Below are 17,812 nucleotides of genomic sequence, written 5' to 3' on the forward strand. Positions count from 1 at the left end.
CGATAAATTGTGTTTCTTTTTCACAGGTAGCAGAATAGAATAAAATTGAATAAACTTTACTGTCCAGAAAGGGCAGGAAAATTGTTAAATCTAAACATGTCTACAAGATAAAAAAAAAAAAAATCATATTAACAGAACAAAGATCTCTCAATTGTTCAACAGTCATTGCATTCATGTGTACAGCACTCTCATATGTATAAGTATAAGTTTACTTTAGTTTGTTGACAACATTAATTGAATTTGGGATAAAAGAACCTTTGGAGAACTTTTTATTTGCCAGAGGTATTCTATAATAATTAAGAAATTAACTAGACATCGAATTCAGTACATTTGGTCATTCTCACCTTCCAATCACCTTACACCCATAAGCTTACAAGGTTAATTTTGTAACACAATTTTTGTGTGTATGTATGTATATATATATATATATATATATATATGTGTGTGTGTGTGTGTGTGTGTGTGTGTGTGTGTGTGTGTGTGTGTGTGTGTGTGTGTGTGTATGCGTGTGTGTGTGTATGCGTGCATGCGTGCGTGCTAATTCAATACGTGTGCTATTTTTGTGTGGTGAATATTTTATGGGTTTCGTGCTCGGGTGTGATAAAACGGCTCAATAGCGAATTTATCAGCTAAATGGACTTGGAGCTAAATGGAGCCTGACAAGCCAGACCCACATCAAGATGTTGGGTCTGGGAACTCACCATGGGCAGGGCTCAATCCAAGGGGCGAGATAAACGGTTGTCTTTCAAATTCCCTCTGCACTCATAGCCAACCACAGCAACGCTAGTTGATAGATCAAACCTTTGCCGTATCCAGTCGGCAAAACTACGAACACATCTTCCTTTTTTAAGAATGACTTCAGTGCTTAACTCCAAGTCTTCCAGAGTCGCGGCCGAAGCCAATTCGAAAGACCGCTGTTCGCCAGCAGCAGCAGCCATCATTAGTCCGGCAGCCCAGAGCCTTTTGATCAAACGAAAAGAGTATGAACATTTGAGCACAGGGGCATCCAGGGGATGACCTCTCATATGCAGATATGGCTGTCTGCCGGAGCCCCACTGCTGCATTTGGCCCCTGGAGGCCTCAAAGAGGGCTGAAAAAATGTGTTTGATCAAACATTCAAGTACCATCGCAAACCAATCTGATATGAACAGGCAAGTCACACAGAGTACTGAATGGCCCCTGCCAGACAAATTATCCGCTGTGAAGGGCCCGGCAGACACCAAAAAAAGGCCCCTCAGATATGGCCTAGATCAAACGAAGGCAGTACCACTTGAAACCACCTTGAAATGTAAAAGCACATCCCACCGAACCCGAAAATCACCATGCCAGACAAATTACTTGCTGCAAAGGGCCTGCCAGACACCCCTCAAATGCGGCCCCAATATACAATATCATACAATTGACCTAGATTAAATGTTGAGAGTATCACTTCAGTTTCTGAACAAATTGTGCACATCCACAAAGTACAACCATCAGCATGCCAGACACATTTTCTGCTGCTTAAGGTCCACCAAACACCCCTGAAATACAGACCCCACATACTTGACCTTGGAGCAGACTGTAAATAGAGATGCAGCATCACCCATGAGGGGCATTGTGAGGTTCACTCATTCACACAATGCAATAAGAAGATGGTGTATTACCTCAGGTCAGTGAGGAATGTCTGTGACAGAGTTGCGGCATCTGATAGGATTGGAGGCAGAGGAACAGCCAGCTGCACAGCTTCAGGCCAGCAGAATACAGAAAGACAGTCACCTTAGGGATGCCTTGATCAATGCAATTACAGACTCATGTGATCCCTTTTCTTCTCCAGCATCAACATCTCCATACCTCCTGAATATAGCTACGGGAAGAGCAGCATCACAGGAGACACAGGAGTATCAGACTGGAAGCCTTTCTGCTGGCCATGAACTGTGTGTGAAGTTCCAACAGGAATGTGTGGCAGACAAGAAAAGGTTCTTGAAGCCCATCCAAAGAAGAAAAGTTTCAAATTTTGCAAAAGAAAACCTAAAGAGCACAGTCTATGGTCGCAACTCTGCCGTCCTTATGTTAAGCCCGCCCACCGACTCTAAACATGATGTGATTGGCCTGACCAGAATTTGTTTTTTCCAGCTCGCAAGCCAAGGGAGAGCTAGACTGACCCTGGCTGCAAATTACATTTGCTGCCGCTAGGGTGCGTCTGGATTTCCAGGCTACTTATACACAGGTATAGAGTGTAGAAAAATAAGAGTAGAAAAATGGCTTATATTTGCATCAAAATATTAAAGTAGCCTACCAAAAGTAAACGTAATAAGGAGACATTTGAGAATTATATTGGATTATAATTGTTGGTGCATTTTGCATTGCAGCTAAAGGTGGAGTTCATTTTAACCACTTTACTATTGGGTATCTTAATCAATAATAATACATCATACATTGTTTGTTGATTATATTTTGTATCTGTATCTGCATAGTAACTAAAAGCTGTGGGCCTAAATGCAGTGGACTAAAAAGTACAATATTTCCCTCTGCATTATGAGAATAGAATTATAATCGTTATCTTATTAAATATAAGTATAAAAGTATATTTGAATAAATGTTACTTTCCACCACTAAACTTAACAGCTGCAAAGTGTTACTACTGGGAGGATATTACCGGTTCACTCGCGGCACTCTCATCGATGAACACTCCCTCCCTGCAGCATATTTGAAATAACAGCATACTTCCTGTTTTGTACAGATTTAATTGGCAGGTCGCGGTCGCAGCGCTGTTGAGGAAGGTCTGGCAAAGCGATACTAATTGGCAGGTAGCTCGTGCAACTGTTGCTGCATCACCAGTGTAGGCGTAAACCCAACGTTGAAAGAAAAACAGCTTTCTTTAAAGATATTTTGTCTTTACGGCACTTTGTCTCATTTACGTTGTTTTCCAGCAGTACTGCGTGGCAGCATGGATGGCAGCCACACTGCGTACGAGGTAGGCCAATAGACAGTAGATAAGAAGGGTAGCCTACTGTCATGGATGTATTAAGAGAGTTACTGTAGCTCCACTTCCGTGTTTTGAAAATTACAATACTGTACCTTGTAGGGCATGTTGTTAGACGGCTTTTAAGCACAGTTAATTACACGAATGGATGAATGACATGTTGCCTGCAGACTGTCATGCTGAAAGCCAATCCTCATAACTGCATTATATTTTATGCATTCTCACAGCAGTGATTTACACAATGGACAAAGACACTGTGCTAACTCACACCCTGAAGACAGACGGCATGCCAACACTTGTTGGTGGAGAGCTGCCTGTCAGTGTGATAAACAACAATAAGTACATATCCCCGCTGACTTCTAAAGCTCGGGCAACAGACAGAAATGTAGAAGACGACTTGCCCTCCCTTGATCGTGCAATCCACACCGCTCTGTCTGATGAAATCAGAACTATGACGCTGGTCGGTCCTGAAGGATCAGGTAAAACCACTGTTTTGGAGAAACTAGTTGTGAGCTGGGCAAAAGGAGAACACCTTCAAAACTTCTCTTATGTTTTCCATTTCCGGTTCAGGGAGTTAAATTCTTTAACTGGGATGTTTTCTTTGGAGACATTAATGCTACACCATCATGGTCATGTCTCTTCTGAGTCCATGCCCCAACTTCTGCAGAAGCCTGAAGATGTGTTGTTTGTGTTTGATGATCTGGATCAGTGCAATCACAGCCTGGACCCCTCCGCCCACACCCTCTGCTCTGACCCGAGCCAGGCAGTGACGGTGTCCTGTTTAGTGGCCAGCTTGCTTCATGGATCGCTGCTGAAAGGAGCTGCCTTTGCGGTGGCAACCAGGCCGACAGGATGTCTGAAGTTTCTGAGTGGCACCCGGGTGGAGGTGTTGGGGTTTCTGAAGCCACAAAGAGAAGCCTACTTTAAGGGATTCTTTACTGACCCGGCTGCTGCCAACAAAGCACAAATGCACATGGAAAGGACTTTAGGCTTTTATGATATTTGCACCTCCCCAAGATTTTGTTGGACAGTTTGTTCTGTTTACAAGTCTCTGATGGATGCCGGAGCTAAACTTCCTGAAACGTTAACTCAGCTGTATGTAGTCATCCTGGTCCACCTGGTTCAGACGCTCTCACTGAACGAGGCCTGCAACAGAGAATTAGTGTTAGCCCTCGGCAAGATGGCGTCTCATTGCTCCCTTGATCCGCATTCGAGTTGCACCAAAGAGGAAATGGATTCCTTTGGTTTTAAACATTTTCTTACCTCAGTTGGTGTTTTCTTGCAAGTAGATGGTGACCAGTTAGATAGACGTGTCTTCTCCTTCCACTCCCAACTGATGCAGGAGTTCCTCTTGGCCGTGTCTTTCTATTTGGACAGGTCAACGTCTGTGGCGAAGATGTTGGAAAAGCACAAAGGCAATGCAAAGTTTGTAGATATCTTCTTGTCAGGTCTCTCAGAGCCACTTCAGCGCAGACCGCTGGAGACCCTGCTGGGGGAGCTGGATTCTAATCAGATCATGGATTTCAAATGCTGGTTTAAAAGCAGCTCAGAGGCGACACTTAAGGGATGCTACAAAGTTGAGCATCACCGCTGCTTCCATCTGCTTCATCAAGCTCAAAATGAGAGCTTGGTAAAAGAAATCATCACCCCCTCGGCACGATTAGGCATCAGTTATGGAAACCTGAGCCTTGAGGACTGTGCAGCTCTGAATTATGTTGTGACTTGCCTTGGTGAGATGGAGCAGTTGAATCTGTATCTTACGAGAAATCTGACGGAGGAACAAGCAGGGATGCTGGCTCCAACTATGAGCATATCCCATAAGATAATGTAAAAAAAAAAAATCAATACATCTAGGCTTCAACATTCATTTAATGTGTACAGTATGTTGATATATGTGAAATCACTTTGTTGTGTTCCCCAGCTTGTCAGGCAGTTCCTTGAGTCCTGGCGCTGTCTCTCATCTAGCTTCAGCTCTCAGCAGAGGATTCTCCAAGGAGCTGGATCTCTCTCAAACCTACCTCGGAGATGAGAAGTTCAAAGTTCTCTGCTCTGGACTCAGAGACTGCAAGCTGCACACATTAAAGTAAGATTAAAGCTGAATTCATTCTTTTAAATGTGCCTTTATGTTAAGACATTTCTCAAATGAAAGTGAATAAGTCCTTGATATGTTGCTTTTGATTTGCTAAGACTTGTAGTATGCAACCTGACTGAGGCAATCTGTGGAGATCTGGTGTCTGCCCTGACCTCAGCCACCTCTCAGCTGTGTGTGTTAGACATGAGGGCTAATCAGATCGGGGACCAGGGATTCATAAAACTGTCGAAAGTGCTGCATAGTCCTCTCTGCAAACTACAGGAGCTCCAGTACGTACTTTATATAGGGTAGTATTGTAATACAAGTCTTGTTTTTTTGTTAGAGCTGTCTATTTATTTATTTATTTATTTTTTTAATCTTATTTTATTTATTTAAAAGGCTACAACGCTGCGAGTTGACTGGGGCATCCATGGAGGCTTTATCAACAGCTTTGTGTTCTGGCCAATCGGAACTGAGAAAAGTGGACCTGACACAAAACGTGATTGGTGACAGAGGAGTGGAGGCTTTGTGCAAGTCCCTGCAACACCCACTTTGCAAACTGCAGAGCCTCAAGTAAGTATGGGATATTCAAAATACCTCATCTCTTAACCTAAATAAATCCAGAATCTGTGTGATAAATCATACTTTTACATTCATGTTTTTCTGCCGTTGGTGACCTTGTGTTTCTATTATTTTAGTATCTTTGATAGCGAGTTGACGGGTGCATGCTGTCCTTATTTGATGGAGGCCTTGATGTCGGAGCACTGTTCTCTGTCAGAACTAGACCTGTCAGTGAATGATTTGGGCCAGGAGGGGGCGCTGCTGCTCTGCCAAGCCCTCAGCCAACCTAGCTGTCCAATACAAAAGCTTGGGTAGAGTCACATGTATTAACACACGTCTGACTTTCCAGTACCACCATTCACATATTTGATGTATATTCTGCTTCACCCTACAGCTTGAAACGATGTGAGTTAACCCAGTCGGTCTTTAAGGAGCTGAGCTCAGTGCTGAGAAGTGGCACTTCTCAACTGAAGTCCCTGATTGTAGGTATAAATGCAGTAGGAGACCAAGGGGTTAAATATCTTTGGGACGCTATTGCACATCCAAGCTGTCTGTTGGAGGACCTGGAGTGAGTTGACAAAATTATTTCAAAAAACACTCCTTGTATTATTTTTTTTACTACTACATTGCAGTGAGCCCTACATAAAAATCTGCTTTTCTTTTTACGGTAGTGTTGAGATGACCGGTTTGACGGACGCCTGCGTTATGGACTTGTGTGCTGCTGTAAGAGCCAGTAAGACTTTGAAGAGCCTGGAAATGAGAAACAACTCACTGACTAACGCCTCTGTCCCAGCCCTCATCCAGGTCATGCAGGACAGCCACAACATGCAAGAGATAAAGTAAGCCTTATTCACTTCAGTTAATTATAAACTATCTTGAGCCAGTGTACTTTACATGAAGTTTCAAGGCACAAGAATTTTTTTTTTAAACTTACTCTAACTACTACTTTTGTCTCTTTCAGCCTGAAGTACAACGACTTCTGTGAAGAAGTTTTCAACATGTTGAACGAGTGTGATAAAATAAGATACTGAAGATGTCCATCTATTGCACGGCTGACTGCTAGATCACATACAGTGCTTATTATTTGAGCTAAAACAATTAGTGGATACATTTTTCATAAACAGAAAAATAACTTAAAATAAGTATTTTGATTATAAATAGTTTGTCATATTTTAAGGAAAAATGGCATTGGGGCCCATTCATTAATTTCAGTTCCAATATACAACGTGAAATTTTATTTAGCTTTTCTTGGTCTTATGTCAAAGTAAATGTAATATCTTTAGGTTTGGACTGTTGGTCTGACAAAACAAGAAATACGATAAATCCAACATAAGGAAATTGTGACATTTTCTAGATGAAACGATTAATCACAAAAATATTCGGCAGATTGATCAATAATTAAAATCTTGCAAAAACTTGCATAAAAACTGGCCATTCCTGGCCCAGCAAAATGCTGAAAAATTTATTCATGCTTTCATTTAAGATACACTATTGCAATGCACTTCCAAAAAAAGTTGATTGAGAGGCTGCTCATCCTTATCCAGAACTCTGCTGCTAGACTGATAACAAAAACAAAGGAGAGAACACATCACTCCAGTCTTAGCTACACTGTATTGGCTCCCTGTATCCTCTAGGATTGATTTTGTATACTTGTATATAAAGTTCTCAGCATACTACATCACAGATTCCCTTATGTTCCTTCACAAGCCCTTAGATCACATGTCACAAACTACAGGCCTGCGGGCCAAATGCGGCCCTTCACAAATTTTGAGCCGGCCCGCATATCAATTTAGGTTCACAATAAATTTTGGCCCGCCTAGTTGTGCGCCAAACCAAAAAGAAGTGAAACTTTTCAAACTGCAATTACATGAGATGCAAAGCAGAATTTTGGCAGATTTGGTGACGGAGAAATTCCCACAGAACCGTAGAGTTTGCACATTCATGTTTTGAAACAGGTTGTTGTGAGTTGGCTGTTTGTAGCCTACTTTTAAAAATGTAATCGTTTTGCTTGATTTGCTAAATTTTATGATGGCTTAAGATTTTTTTTGCTGACATTTTTAGGACTTTATGTGGACCAAATATGAGACATGCAGTACTAGTCAAAATATGACTTTTTCAATTACATAAAAGCACCTCAATAAACTTAACATGTCTGGCCCTTGATGCGATTCTCATTTTACAGTGAGGGCCTTAGTGAAATAGAGTTCGACACCCCTGCCTTAGATCATCTACTGCTGGTTTTATAGAAACCCCACAAATAAAAACTGGAACAGCATTCCCAAAAATATGAGGCAGAATCTGTTGAAGTTTTTAAACGGCGCTTAAAAAGGCCCCATCTAGCCTTTTTCTAGTACCACTTCTCACAATGTGTGTGCTTTACATTGAGTCTCGCATGCCGTTTTTCCAAATGGCATTTTTTGCCTTTAAATGTCTTTATTAGCTGATCTTTTAAATGGCTTGCTCTCTGCAACAATAACACTTAATGTATTCTGTTTAATTTAATTAGTGCTACCCTTTGAGCTACATGTAGTTTATGAAAGGTGCTCAAGATACAAAAAATGTTTATCACTAATACTGCTACTCATACATTCACACATAATAAAAATCCTACATATTCACTGTATATGGTACAATAATGTTTTATTAAGAAATCTTTGGCATTATGAGATGTTTAGCTTACAACAGTAAGCTATATTTTCAGTAAGGCAGAGATTTGTTTTACAGCTGTAAATATATTACCAATTTCACAAATAAAATGTATTTACATGTAGACTGTGACAAAAGCAGTGTTGATATGCTTTGTTTTAATTTCTAACCACACACACACACACACACACACACACACACACACACACACACACACACACACACACGTCTACTTCTAAGCATAAAGCAGGTGTAAACCTCACACAGTGTAAACTTGACTCAGTAAGACAGTGCCAAGACTGTATGCCCAACATGGAGTTACCCTGTATCCAAGTCCACTCTCCATTTGAACGTGTCAGCAAATCTTTCTGCATGAAAAAAAATTGTATGTCTTTTCAGGAGGTCAAAGTGACAAGGTGGGTCACGCAGGCACACAGCAGGTGAGTAAAAGCCACACTGAAAGTAAACATCCCCTCATGGTACTCAGTGGTCATGAGTTTCTCCATTAAGGTTACCAGTGTGACTGCTGTCTTTTGGTTTTAGGGTCTGACTGGGATTTTTACTGGAACTGGAGTAAATCTCCTCGTCCGAACTGCTCTCGATGTCACTGCGGTCGTCTTTTGCCACCTGTGCAATGAAACAAAATAGTGAGGAAAATAAAAACAAGGCTAAAAGAGTGTAGAGCCATGCTGGCAGCTCGTGAGCATGTTAACATGCCTGCAATAACAATGGTAACATCCTGATGCAGGTAATGTTAACCAGTCACCATTTTAGTGTAGCATGTTTGCATGATAATATTTTCTAATTAGCACTAAACAAGGTACAGCTGAGGCTGATGGGAATGTCAGTTTTACAGGTATTTAATTATGAACCAAATATTGGACAAAAATTAAAATTGACCCGATTATAGTGCGAAATGAAAGACAATTTACCCTAAGGGGAACATGAACGTCTCTACCAAATTAAAGGGATATTTCACTGCTGGAAAGATGAATATGTATTTAAATTGGGTCATTTATGTAGTAGAAATGTTAATTTTTTTTTTTTTTAGAAATTGCTGTCTTGTAGACCGAGAAAAGACAGAAAATGTGTTTTTGGCTCGTGGATGAAAGACAAATCCCAGAATGCACTTGCTTCGCTTCCCTACGAGGCCACTCTCAAGCCACGCCTATCGGTTACAGAGGGCAGTCAAGTGGGTTTTATTGTCATTTCAACAATATACACTATATAGTGAAACGAAACAACGTTTCACCATGGCTCAAGTGGTGTTACACATTTAAAATATATAAAAACAACATTTTATTAAAATGACATTTAGTGCACACGCATTATAGACTATACATACGTAAAGTGCAATTACTACTTAAAGTAGAGCATTTAAGACAAGGGACAGGACAGACAACAGACAACAAAAGACAGTGCATAAGTAGACTTGTAACAGAGCACTGATTGTTGTAAGTTAGGTTTACCGTGAGGTGAAGGTAGAATATAAGAACTTGCTTGAGATTTGCGTGGTTGAAATCACCAGCAACAATAAATAGTCCATCCGGATGTGCGCTTTGGAGCTCACTGATAGCTCCGTAAAGTTCAGCTAACGCATTGGTAGCATTGGCGCTTGGTGAGATGTAAACACAGAGTATAAACACAGCCATGAATTTGCGTGAAATGTAGAATGGTCGGCATTTAACAGTCACAAACTCCACCAGCGGTGAGCAGTAGTTGGATACAAGCACCAGTCCGTGTTAACATATACAGCCCACCTCCACGAGTCTTACCCTACAGAGCAGCATCTCTATCTGATCGGAAGCCTAGCAGGCCTGGTAGCTGGATAGCGGAGTTCGGTACACTGTTGTTCAGCCATGTTTCCACAAAAACAAAAACACAGCAGTCTCGCTGAAGTTGGATGTAGTCCAGTCTGTTGTCTAATGAGCGGACATTTGCAAGCAGGATGGATGGGACAGGTGGCCGGCTAGCGTTAGCTTTCCACCTAGCTCGAAAGTCTGCCCTCGTTCCGCGTTTCTGCTTTCTCGCACACCGCTTTTTAGCGGTCTGCTAGCAGGCGAAGCTCGCATAGTGTGTCGAGTATTCCGTCTGTAATAAAGTTTCCTGCATATTCTCCGATCTGTACCAATGTGTCCCGGTGGTACACATGCGTGGTAGTTTGAATGCACATAATTGCAAAGTTGCTGCTTTAAAAGTCTTTGCCAGACAAACATTTTACATTCTACTGCAGCAGCTGCTCCATCCGCCTCTTGTATCTACATCATCCGTAACTGTTCCTCGCTGTATAGCGGCTCGTACAGGTAGCCACGAGCATCGGATTTGCACACCAGATCTTCAAAATCCCCTTCTGCCATATCATCTTCAAAACTACCTTCCGCCATCGTGGTTAGCCTACTAAAGTATGAATTAATTACTCAGCTTTCTCCACAGAGCAATAGCCTGTTAGCTTAGCTTCAAGATGGCTGACACTATTTTGAAATTCTGGGAGTGATGGGCGGGTTGAAAACATGCGGAACTAGCTGGCTGTACTCGGGCCAAAAATGCCTCCTATGATGCTAAATGACGATTTTTGCGTCATCAGAGGCTTTTTTCCAGACACACAATACAGAGATATCTTGTCTCAGGGGGACATGAGGGAGGGAAGCACGGTCATTCGAAAATACGGGTTTCTACTGATACAAAGCTTAATGGTAATCTGTGAAGTATCCCTTTAAATGGCAATCTATCCAACAATTGTCAAGACATTTTCCTAAAAGCACTAGAGAAAATGTCAGTGGATCACCAAAGTCAGTAATAGTAAAATGGGACCATGAATTTCATGGCAATCCAACCAATAGTTGTTGTTTTCAGTCCGGACCAAAGGAGTAGACCAACTCACCGACATTGCAAACCATAAAATGATGCAGCTACTGGCATGAGAAAAACTGTACTACACACAGCAGAGAGCCAGACTAACCTTTCCCTTGAATATGGCTTTGATAGCAATGCGAGCGATGAGGTAGAACCAGATGATGTGAAGAGCCTGCAGCACCAACAGCAACCCATTGAGCAACCACCAGGCCTGGTATGGCCCAACGATCTCCCAGCTCTCAACCAGGACACTGTAAACAACCCTGCAACAAATACACACATACAGAGGTTACTGCAGCAAGGGGCATCGGACTGGGGGGGGGAAAGGGTACTGAGTACCCAGGGCCCTCATGTGAGGAGGGCCCAAAAAGATGCTAGAATGAATAGCTGTGGATGCGGAGAGGGGCCCATAGAAAATGCCTTTCTACAGGGCCCAGAATTTTGTGCTACGCCCCTGACTGCAGCTCTCATTATTTCAGTTCATTAAGACACTTATTTAGTGTAGAAATTGCTTCCAATAGTTACACATGTGACAAGTAGGCAAACGTATGCAATTTGATTTGTAAATAACATCTCATTTGACTCACCAGAAAGGATAGATGACAAGTCGAGTGCAGAAAAAGCTTATGCTGAAGACCACAAAGAGGCCATCACATAGCCTCTGGTACTTGGCATAGTTGGCCAATTTGGCAGCCTTGGGGAATAAATAAGGATTTAATAATTCACAGTATTAAAATATAAAACCATCTCCGGTAATGACATCTTGTCACTGAAATGCTTGTGAAAGATGTTTTTTCTTCTTCTTTCAGACAGGTAGTAGAAGTAGCTTACTTGTTCTACTACATTTCAGTTGTATCTTATTGAAATGCTAATAACAGATGTGTTTGTTTTGTCAGACCGGTAGTACAAGTAGCTCAAAGCACAGGAGTATCAATTGCATGCTCATGTTGTGTTTGCCCTACATTGTGTGGCTTTGCTGAACCCGCTCAAGTTTGCTTCTTGGAACAACTGCTGTAAGACATTTTTTTTTAAATCTTCATCACTGAGTTCTTTACCTCGAGGAAGATGTCAGATGCATCATGGACACACATGACCAAAGTGCCAACTCTTAGCATGTTGTTGGCATAGGAGAATGTGATGAGGAATATGGTGGCCAGATGGTGGACAAGCATCATGATAAAATCCTGTCATCAGTGAAATGAAGAGAGAAGGTAGAAAAAGAGAAAGGGGTAAATACAATGCTCAAGCTACCTGCACTGTAAGTTTACAAGTACGTAAAAACAGCTGCAGCTAATGAGAACAATTAGATGAAATTATAGAAGCCTGTCCTTGTAGTAATAATAATAATAATAATAATAATAATAATAATACATTTTATTTGTATAGTGCTTTAAAAAGAAGTACTCAAAGTCACAAATACATTCATCAAAAGGCTGTCAGCTTAGTCATGACACCAACTGAAAGATGTTGTGTAAATACCAGGATGACATGCTAATGTAAAGCTACAATAGGAAGCATTGTAAATCTGTGTGGCCCTGCAGCATTTCATTGTCATACCTGTTCTGCAAAACTACACTGGTGACATTAAATGAAGTGAACATGAAAAGCTGCCCAAACAGATGCAAAGGGTGTGACGTTTTCAGAAGGGCTATATTAAGATGCAGCACAATACAGTAGTATTAAAGTGCCCATATTATGAAAAAAATCACTTTTTCTGGGATTTGGGGTGTTATGTTGTGTCTCTGGTGCTTCCACACACATACAAACTTTGAAAAAAATCCACCCATGCTGTTTAGAGTGAGATACAGTTTCTGAATGTGTCCTGCCTTCAGTCTCTGGGTGAGCTGTTCAAAATCGGCACGGCTTGTGACGTCACAAGCCGTGCAAAACGAGCAGGCTAACCGCAACCATTAGCTCGTAGCGTTAGCATGCTAACGCTAGCATGCTACCTCGTTCTCAGTAGCAAAGCACTGCTACAACACACACAAGTTCACCATAATCTACAAAAGAACTACTTACATGTGTGCCCTCATTTAGAAGTCTCCCAGCTAATCTTGCCTTGTAACTGACCGAAGTTGTAGAAACAGCCTTTCTTTTACTGTCTATGGAGCTAGCTAGCTGACATTATCTACATCTGAGCTACTGGGCATGTGCAGTGCAATCAAAGATAGTACAGAAGAAGAAAAGAGGTCTCACTCTGTAGCTAAAACAGAGACCAGCTGAAAAGAGGATCTGCAGCAGTGAGAGAGAGCGGTGCAGTACAACAAAAATATGGTGTTTTTTGAAAATTAAACCATGTAAACCTATTCTGGTACAACCTTAAAATACAATTATGAACCTGAAAATGAGCACAATATGGCTGCTTTAAGTTAAGCTGTTGTTGACTCACCTTACGTTTAATGTCTATGAACTGGGAAAACATCAGAGACCAATAGAAAGAAAGCTCAGCTGCATAGTGGTTGAACTGTCCAGGACTCAGAGGCTTTTGGGAGAGTTAAACAAAAACACCTTTAACAAATTTGTAGGCTCTCTGCCCTGCCAACAATATGGTGCTGGTCAGCCTAATATGATTATTATGCAGTTAATAAAAAACTATTAACCTGAAAAGGGTAGTTGTACCAACACTGTCTGGTGTCCCACATCCAAGGCGACTGACACAGAATAAACAAGATTCAATTCAATTCAGAAACAGATAAAATTTGCATATGATTAGATCAACAAAAACATACAGTCGGCTTTTATACCTTTCAATAAAAGCTAAAGCTTTGCAACACTTCAGTATTGTGCAAAAGCAATCAGTATGCTAATTCAACTCACCACCCACAAATGTCGAATGCCATAGATGAAAATCCCCAGATAAAATGTAAATCGCCACCTGAGACAAAAGAAAAGAGTAGAATTGATAACCAGAACAATGTAACTTGTTCTTCTTGAAAAACAAGAGTCTACTGTCATGCTAACACCTCAATGAGGTGTTAATGTTGAGATATTTCACAGAATAAGTGAAAATGTTGACTTGTTGGTGGCACCAGAGGTAAAGTCAGGGGGTCACCACAGTTTGATTCATCATGAATGTCTGGAATACATTTAATGGCAATGAATGCACACCACACAGCAGTTTAGTAGGAACATACATGCTCTCACAGAACTTTTTCTGCATATTGGGCCTGTCTTGGTTTCGACGGACCCGAAACCATCTCTGTATTTTCCGTTCATCCCAGTCCAGCTGCTTGGAGAGTCCCTCCAGTTGCCTCGTGTCAGGACACTAAAGACGGGAAAAATAGAAATGACTCCGAAGTCTCTACTTGTGAAAAACACAATACCAGTAGGTGTGACTGTCACACTGCTTGAATTATTTACTGAACACACCATTATGCCTGGGGTGGTGTAGGCCAGTGCAGTAACTTTAGTACTCCAGTGTGCAGAGGAACATTTAAATGGACTACAGCACAAGTATAGGCCTTATGTACCGTTTTGGACTGAAACACCTTCTCCAGGACAGCATTAGGCTGAGCTTGCCGAGGCACTCCCACCTGAATCTGAAGTATGTGGGCACAGGGCTTGGCCACTAGCCTGTATACACACAGACAGAGGCAAAAAAAGAGAGAGAGGGTGGGGGCAGAGAGGGGTACACAGAGATGGTGAGGTATTAAGAGAGACATATAGAGACAAGGAGAGAGTCAGAGGGATACACACGTTGTACAGACTTTAGGAACAGGTAAACCATTAGCTAAGATTGGCTAAGGGCTTCCTTGATTGACTTGAACTGTCAAGTTAGCAGTTTGCTCACAAAGTTATGTTTGACTTTAACTTTGAGGGGAGGAAAGTACAATAGAGCCTATAAGAGACACAGGCAAGCGTTAGGAGGAATCCTGGGGAATGTAGCACCTAGTCTAAACAGAGCATGATGACCTCTGTCATGTGAGGGTAGACAGTGATGGGAGGGTTCCTTCTAACCACAGCACGGATGTGTGTCACAAGACCATCTGAGTTGACCAGTGTTAATGTTCAAACTAAGAAATGTATTACAATCTCACAACACACCACTTGTCTGTAATAGTTTTCCCAACGTGGAAAAAGACTGAATGAATAGAGGTACAGACTGGGCTTTAGGCCTTCCCTTTCATTGGTGATTTTACTCCAAAAGGGCCACATGCATAACCCCTAATTTAGCTGAACTTTGCTGTACAACATTTTGACTTTCTGTGCTACAAGGTTTGGACTGAGGAAGACTAATATGTACAGCACAGACCGGTTTCAAAAGTCCCCAACCCAGACTCAGTTCCCAGGGATCACAAAAGGAATTAAATTGCATGATAGTTGTATGCCATTTATTTTGAGTTTTTTTTTTTTTAAACTATCCTTGGAAAACTATCTTGCTGAGCAAGATAAACGTGTTTCAAGCCAGTGTAATATTTTCATGTGTCATCGCCTCAAAGGAATGCTACTGTAAGAGGCTAAGGCAAAACCAACAAGGAGAAGAATAGCCTACTTAGGGTATCTGTTACATGAGAGGCAAAAACTGAAGCAGTCCCATATATAAGTTTTTTTTTGTTTTTGTTTTTTTTTGCCTAATTTCAAAACAACTGCGTTGTGATAGCAACAGCTCAGGATTTTTGTCAAAGCATGCAGAGAGTTGGTTCTCTCTATTTCCCAGATAATTTGCGTGCATAAAGAATGATTCAAATGTTAAGATTCTTGCAATGAGTTTGGTAGCTATGTTGTTTTTTGTTTTCCTCCCCTTTATGAGCAAAAGTTGCCACATAGGCTGAAAACCGTGCACTCGCACAGAGCACGCACTCAAATGAAGAACCTCACTAAAAAATAACAGCAAACAAGGACAGGGGTATAGTTTACCTTTCAAAAAGCAATCTTAGTAGAAAAACTACGACAGCCAGAGGAAGGGCGTATAATATATGTCTTATTCGGGGATACTCCGCACCAGTTGGTGGTCGCTCCAGGTCCGCCCATGTAACATTTTCGGGAAGCCAAAACCTCTCACTCCAAATCCAGTCTGATATAGAGGAAGTCATCGGGGAGCAGAAAAATAGTCGCGGTCAACAGTAACGTTACAAGGTAAACCAAAAACAGTGAAAATTACTTGTCGAACATCTGGTGGCTTAGGTTAACTAGCTCAAAACCTTTGCAGTGATGTTTCCACCTCCCCCTGGCTGTTACACTATGAGAGTATCACTTCTGGTTTACTTTTGAGTACGGACCGCTAGCTTGACACGTAAGTCGAAAGGCAACACCCACCACTGATTAGGCAACTTTCAATGATGTTTTTCACTTGAATGATCCACACACTATTGTTTCATAGGTTGTGGGACTTTGAGAGTTGAGACTGTCTCTTCAACATTACATTGGACCTGAAAAGTTGGAGTATGTTGGGGATTTAAAGTCAGCTAACTAACATTAGCTTATGTCAACTGAAACCTATGCCAATTTGCAATTAACGTCATAATTAGTTAACGTTATAGCCAATTAAAGCTAACGTTAGCTATCCTAACCATATTTTGAAGTTGTTTGGCGGTAGACGTCTTTAGCCGCATTTAACTCTGTAACTTTATATTAAGTAGACCTACATTTTAAGACAATTCGGGTAACAATCAAAACTAGCTATTAGCTGCATCAGTAAAATCAAGCCACTTTTTTATGTGAAGGACCAGTAAACTGACACAAATTAGACCACGGACCCCCATCTGATAGGATTTTAGCTTTTAGTTTATTATGGAAAGTTTAAACAAAGGAAATAGGATACAAGCAGTTGCCAGTTTAAGGTTCACCTAGCGAAAACTAATGCTGTATAATCAAGAGCCCTGCAATAAAACCAAGACCTTCCTTTATAAGGGTTATAATTCTCCAATATTATCATACAATTAAATCAACATCTCTCTAAAACAGTTTCAATAGAACCTGAAGATATAACCTTCATGAAGGCAGGATTAATTACAGGACTGTTGCATTAGACTGCATTAGTTTTAGCTAGGGATACCCTAATAAACTGGCCACTGCTGAGTGTAGATCTATTATACTTCCATTCAAGACGACTACTGGGTGCCTTATGATATCAACAACATCACGACAGGTTTAGAGCTGAGATAACAAGCTGTTTTTTTTTTATTGCATTTGGTATGAGTCCAGGGTGCTATTAACTGTAGTGAGCATATAGGACAAAACCTTTTGGAATTTGGCATATGTGGATCTTGTGTGACCAGAAGGCAGTAGATACTTTAGATCATATTGATTCTATGGGTCTTTGACTATCTATGACTTTATTTAGTCATAAAGTAGTTTTGCTGCAGAGCTATATGTTGACAAAGTTGGGTGGATCTTCCACCTATAAAACTGGATTATGTGGATTTACCCTTCACTTGTCTGTGTAGAGAAAACGTATTTCTTGTTATATAAGAATCCCTTTAACTGAAGATAGATAGACTATTTAGGGTTCTCTAGTGTAAAATAACACCCTTGTGGGATGCCAAGATTATGTTTGTAAAAAAAAAAAAAGTAAAAGGTTGGAATGGTTGATTATTGACTGAAAATATGTCAATGATTTGCAGCTTTATATCACGAACCTTTCCTTTTATAACTAGCCAAATATGAGGTCATACAGCAAAATTCAAACTCATTAAGAGACCTGTCTCTGTTTTTTTTTTTTTGTTTTTTTTTTTTTTACCAAATTCATAGGATCTTACGTTTCACTCTAAGTCCCAAGA

At 41.0% G+C, this 17,812-nt stretch overlaps 2 protein-coding genes and 1 long non-coding RNA gene across 6 annotated transcripts; 2 read left to right on the forward strand and 1 right to left on the reverse strand.

The window, feature by feature from the left end:
• The first annotated feature begins 2,664 nt into the window (after nt 1-2,664).
• Nucleotides 2,665-7,160, forward strand: si:ch73-233m11.2 (NACHT, LRR and PYD domains-containing protein 3). 3 transcript variants are annotated; one of them, XM_031316425.2, is made up of 9 exons: nt 2,669-2,953; nt 3,190-4,789; nt 4,884-5,045; nt 5,150-5,323; nt 5,433-5,606; nt 5,732-5,905; nt 5,989-6,162; nt 6,266-6,433; nt 6,556-7,160. In XM_031316425.2, the coding sequence occupies exons 2-9, from the start codon at nt 3,204-3,206 to the stop codon at nt 6,623-6,625; spliced, it is 2,682 nt and encodes an 893-aa protein (XP_031172285.1). In that variant the 5' UTR covers nt 2,669-2,953; nt 3,190-3,203; the 3' UTR covers nt 6,626-7,160. The 3 variants fall into 3 exon arrangements, with proteins under 3 accessions (XP_031172287.1, XP_031172285.1, XP_031172286.1); XM_031316427.2 differs by lacking the exon at nt 5,150-5,323 and having other exon boundaries at nt 2,665-2,953; XM_031316426.2 differs by lacking the exon at nt 2,669-2,953 and having other exon boundaries at nt 2,971-4,789.
• A 930-nt stretch (nt 7,161-8,090) lies between these two features.
• On the reverse strand, nt 8,091-16,326 carry LOC116062012 (ceramide synthase 5-like). 2 transcript variants are annotated; one of them, XM_031316432.2, is made up of 10 exons: nt 15,951-16,326; nt 14,564-14,666; nt 14,228-14,358; nt 13,911-13,968; nt 13,694-13,744; nt 13,483-13,575; nt 12,149-12,277; nt 11,681-11,787; nt 11,200-11,356; nt 8,091-8,867 (listed from the first exon to the last, which is right to left on the reverse strand). In XM_031316432.2, the coding sequence occupies exons 1-10, from the start codon at nt 16,124-16,126 to the stop codon at nt 8,724-8,726; spliced, it is 1,149 nt and encodes a 382-aa protein (XP_031172292.1). In that variant the 5' UTR covers nt 16,127-16,326; the 3' UTR covers nt 8,091-8,723. The 2 variants fall into 2 exon arrangements, with proteins under 2 accessions (XP_031172292.1, XP_031172293.1); XM_031316433.2 differs by lacking the exon at nt 15,951-16,326 and having other exon boundaries at nt 14,463-14,577.
• On the forward strand, nt 8,414-9,193 carry LOC118496359. Its single transcript, XR_004898913.1, has 2 exons — nt 8,414-8,467; nt 8,508-9,193. It is a non-coding gene; the product is annotated as an uncharacterized LOC118496359 (long non-coding RNA).
• Nucleotides 16,327-17,812: the final 1,486 nt, after the last annotated feature.

The sequence above is a fragment of the Sander lucioperca genome, chromosome 12 (genome assembly GCF_008315115.2).
Source record: "Sander lucioperca isolate FBNREF2018 chromosome 12, SLUC_FBN_1.2, whole genome shotgun sequence".
NCBI lineage: Eukaryota > Metazoa > Chordata > Actinopteri > Perciformes > Percidae > Sander > Sander lucioperca.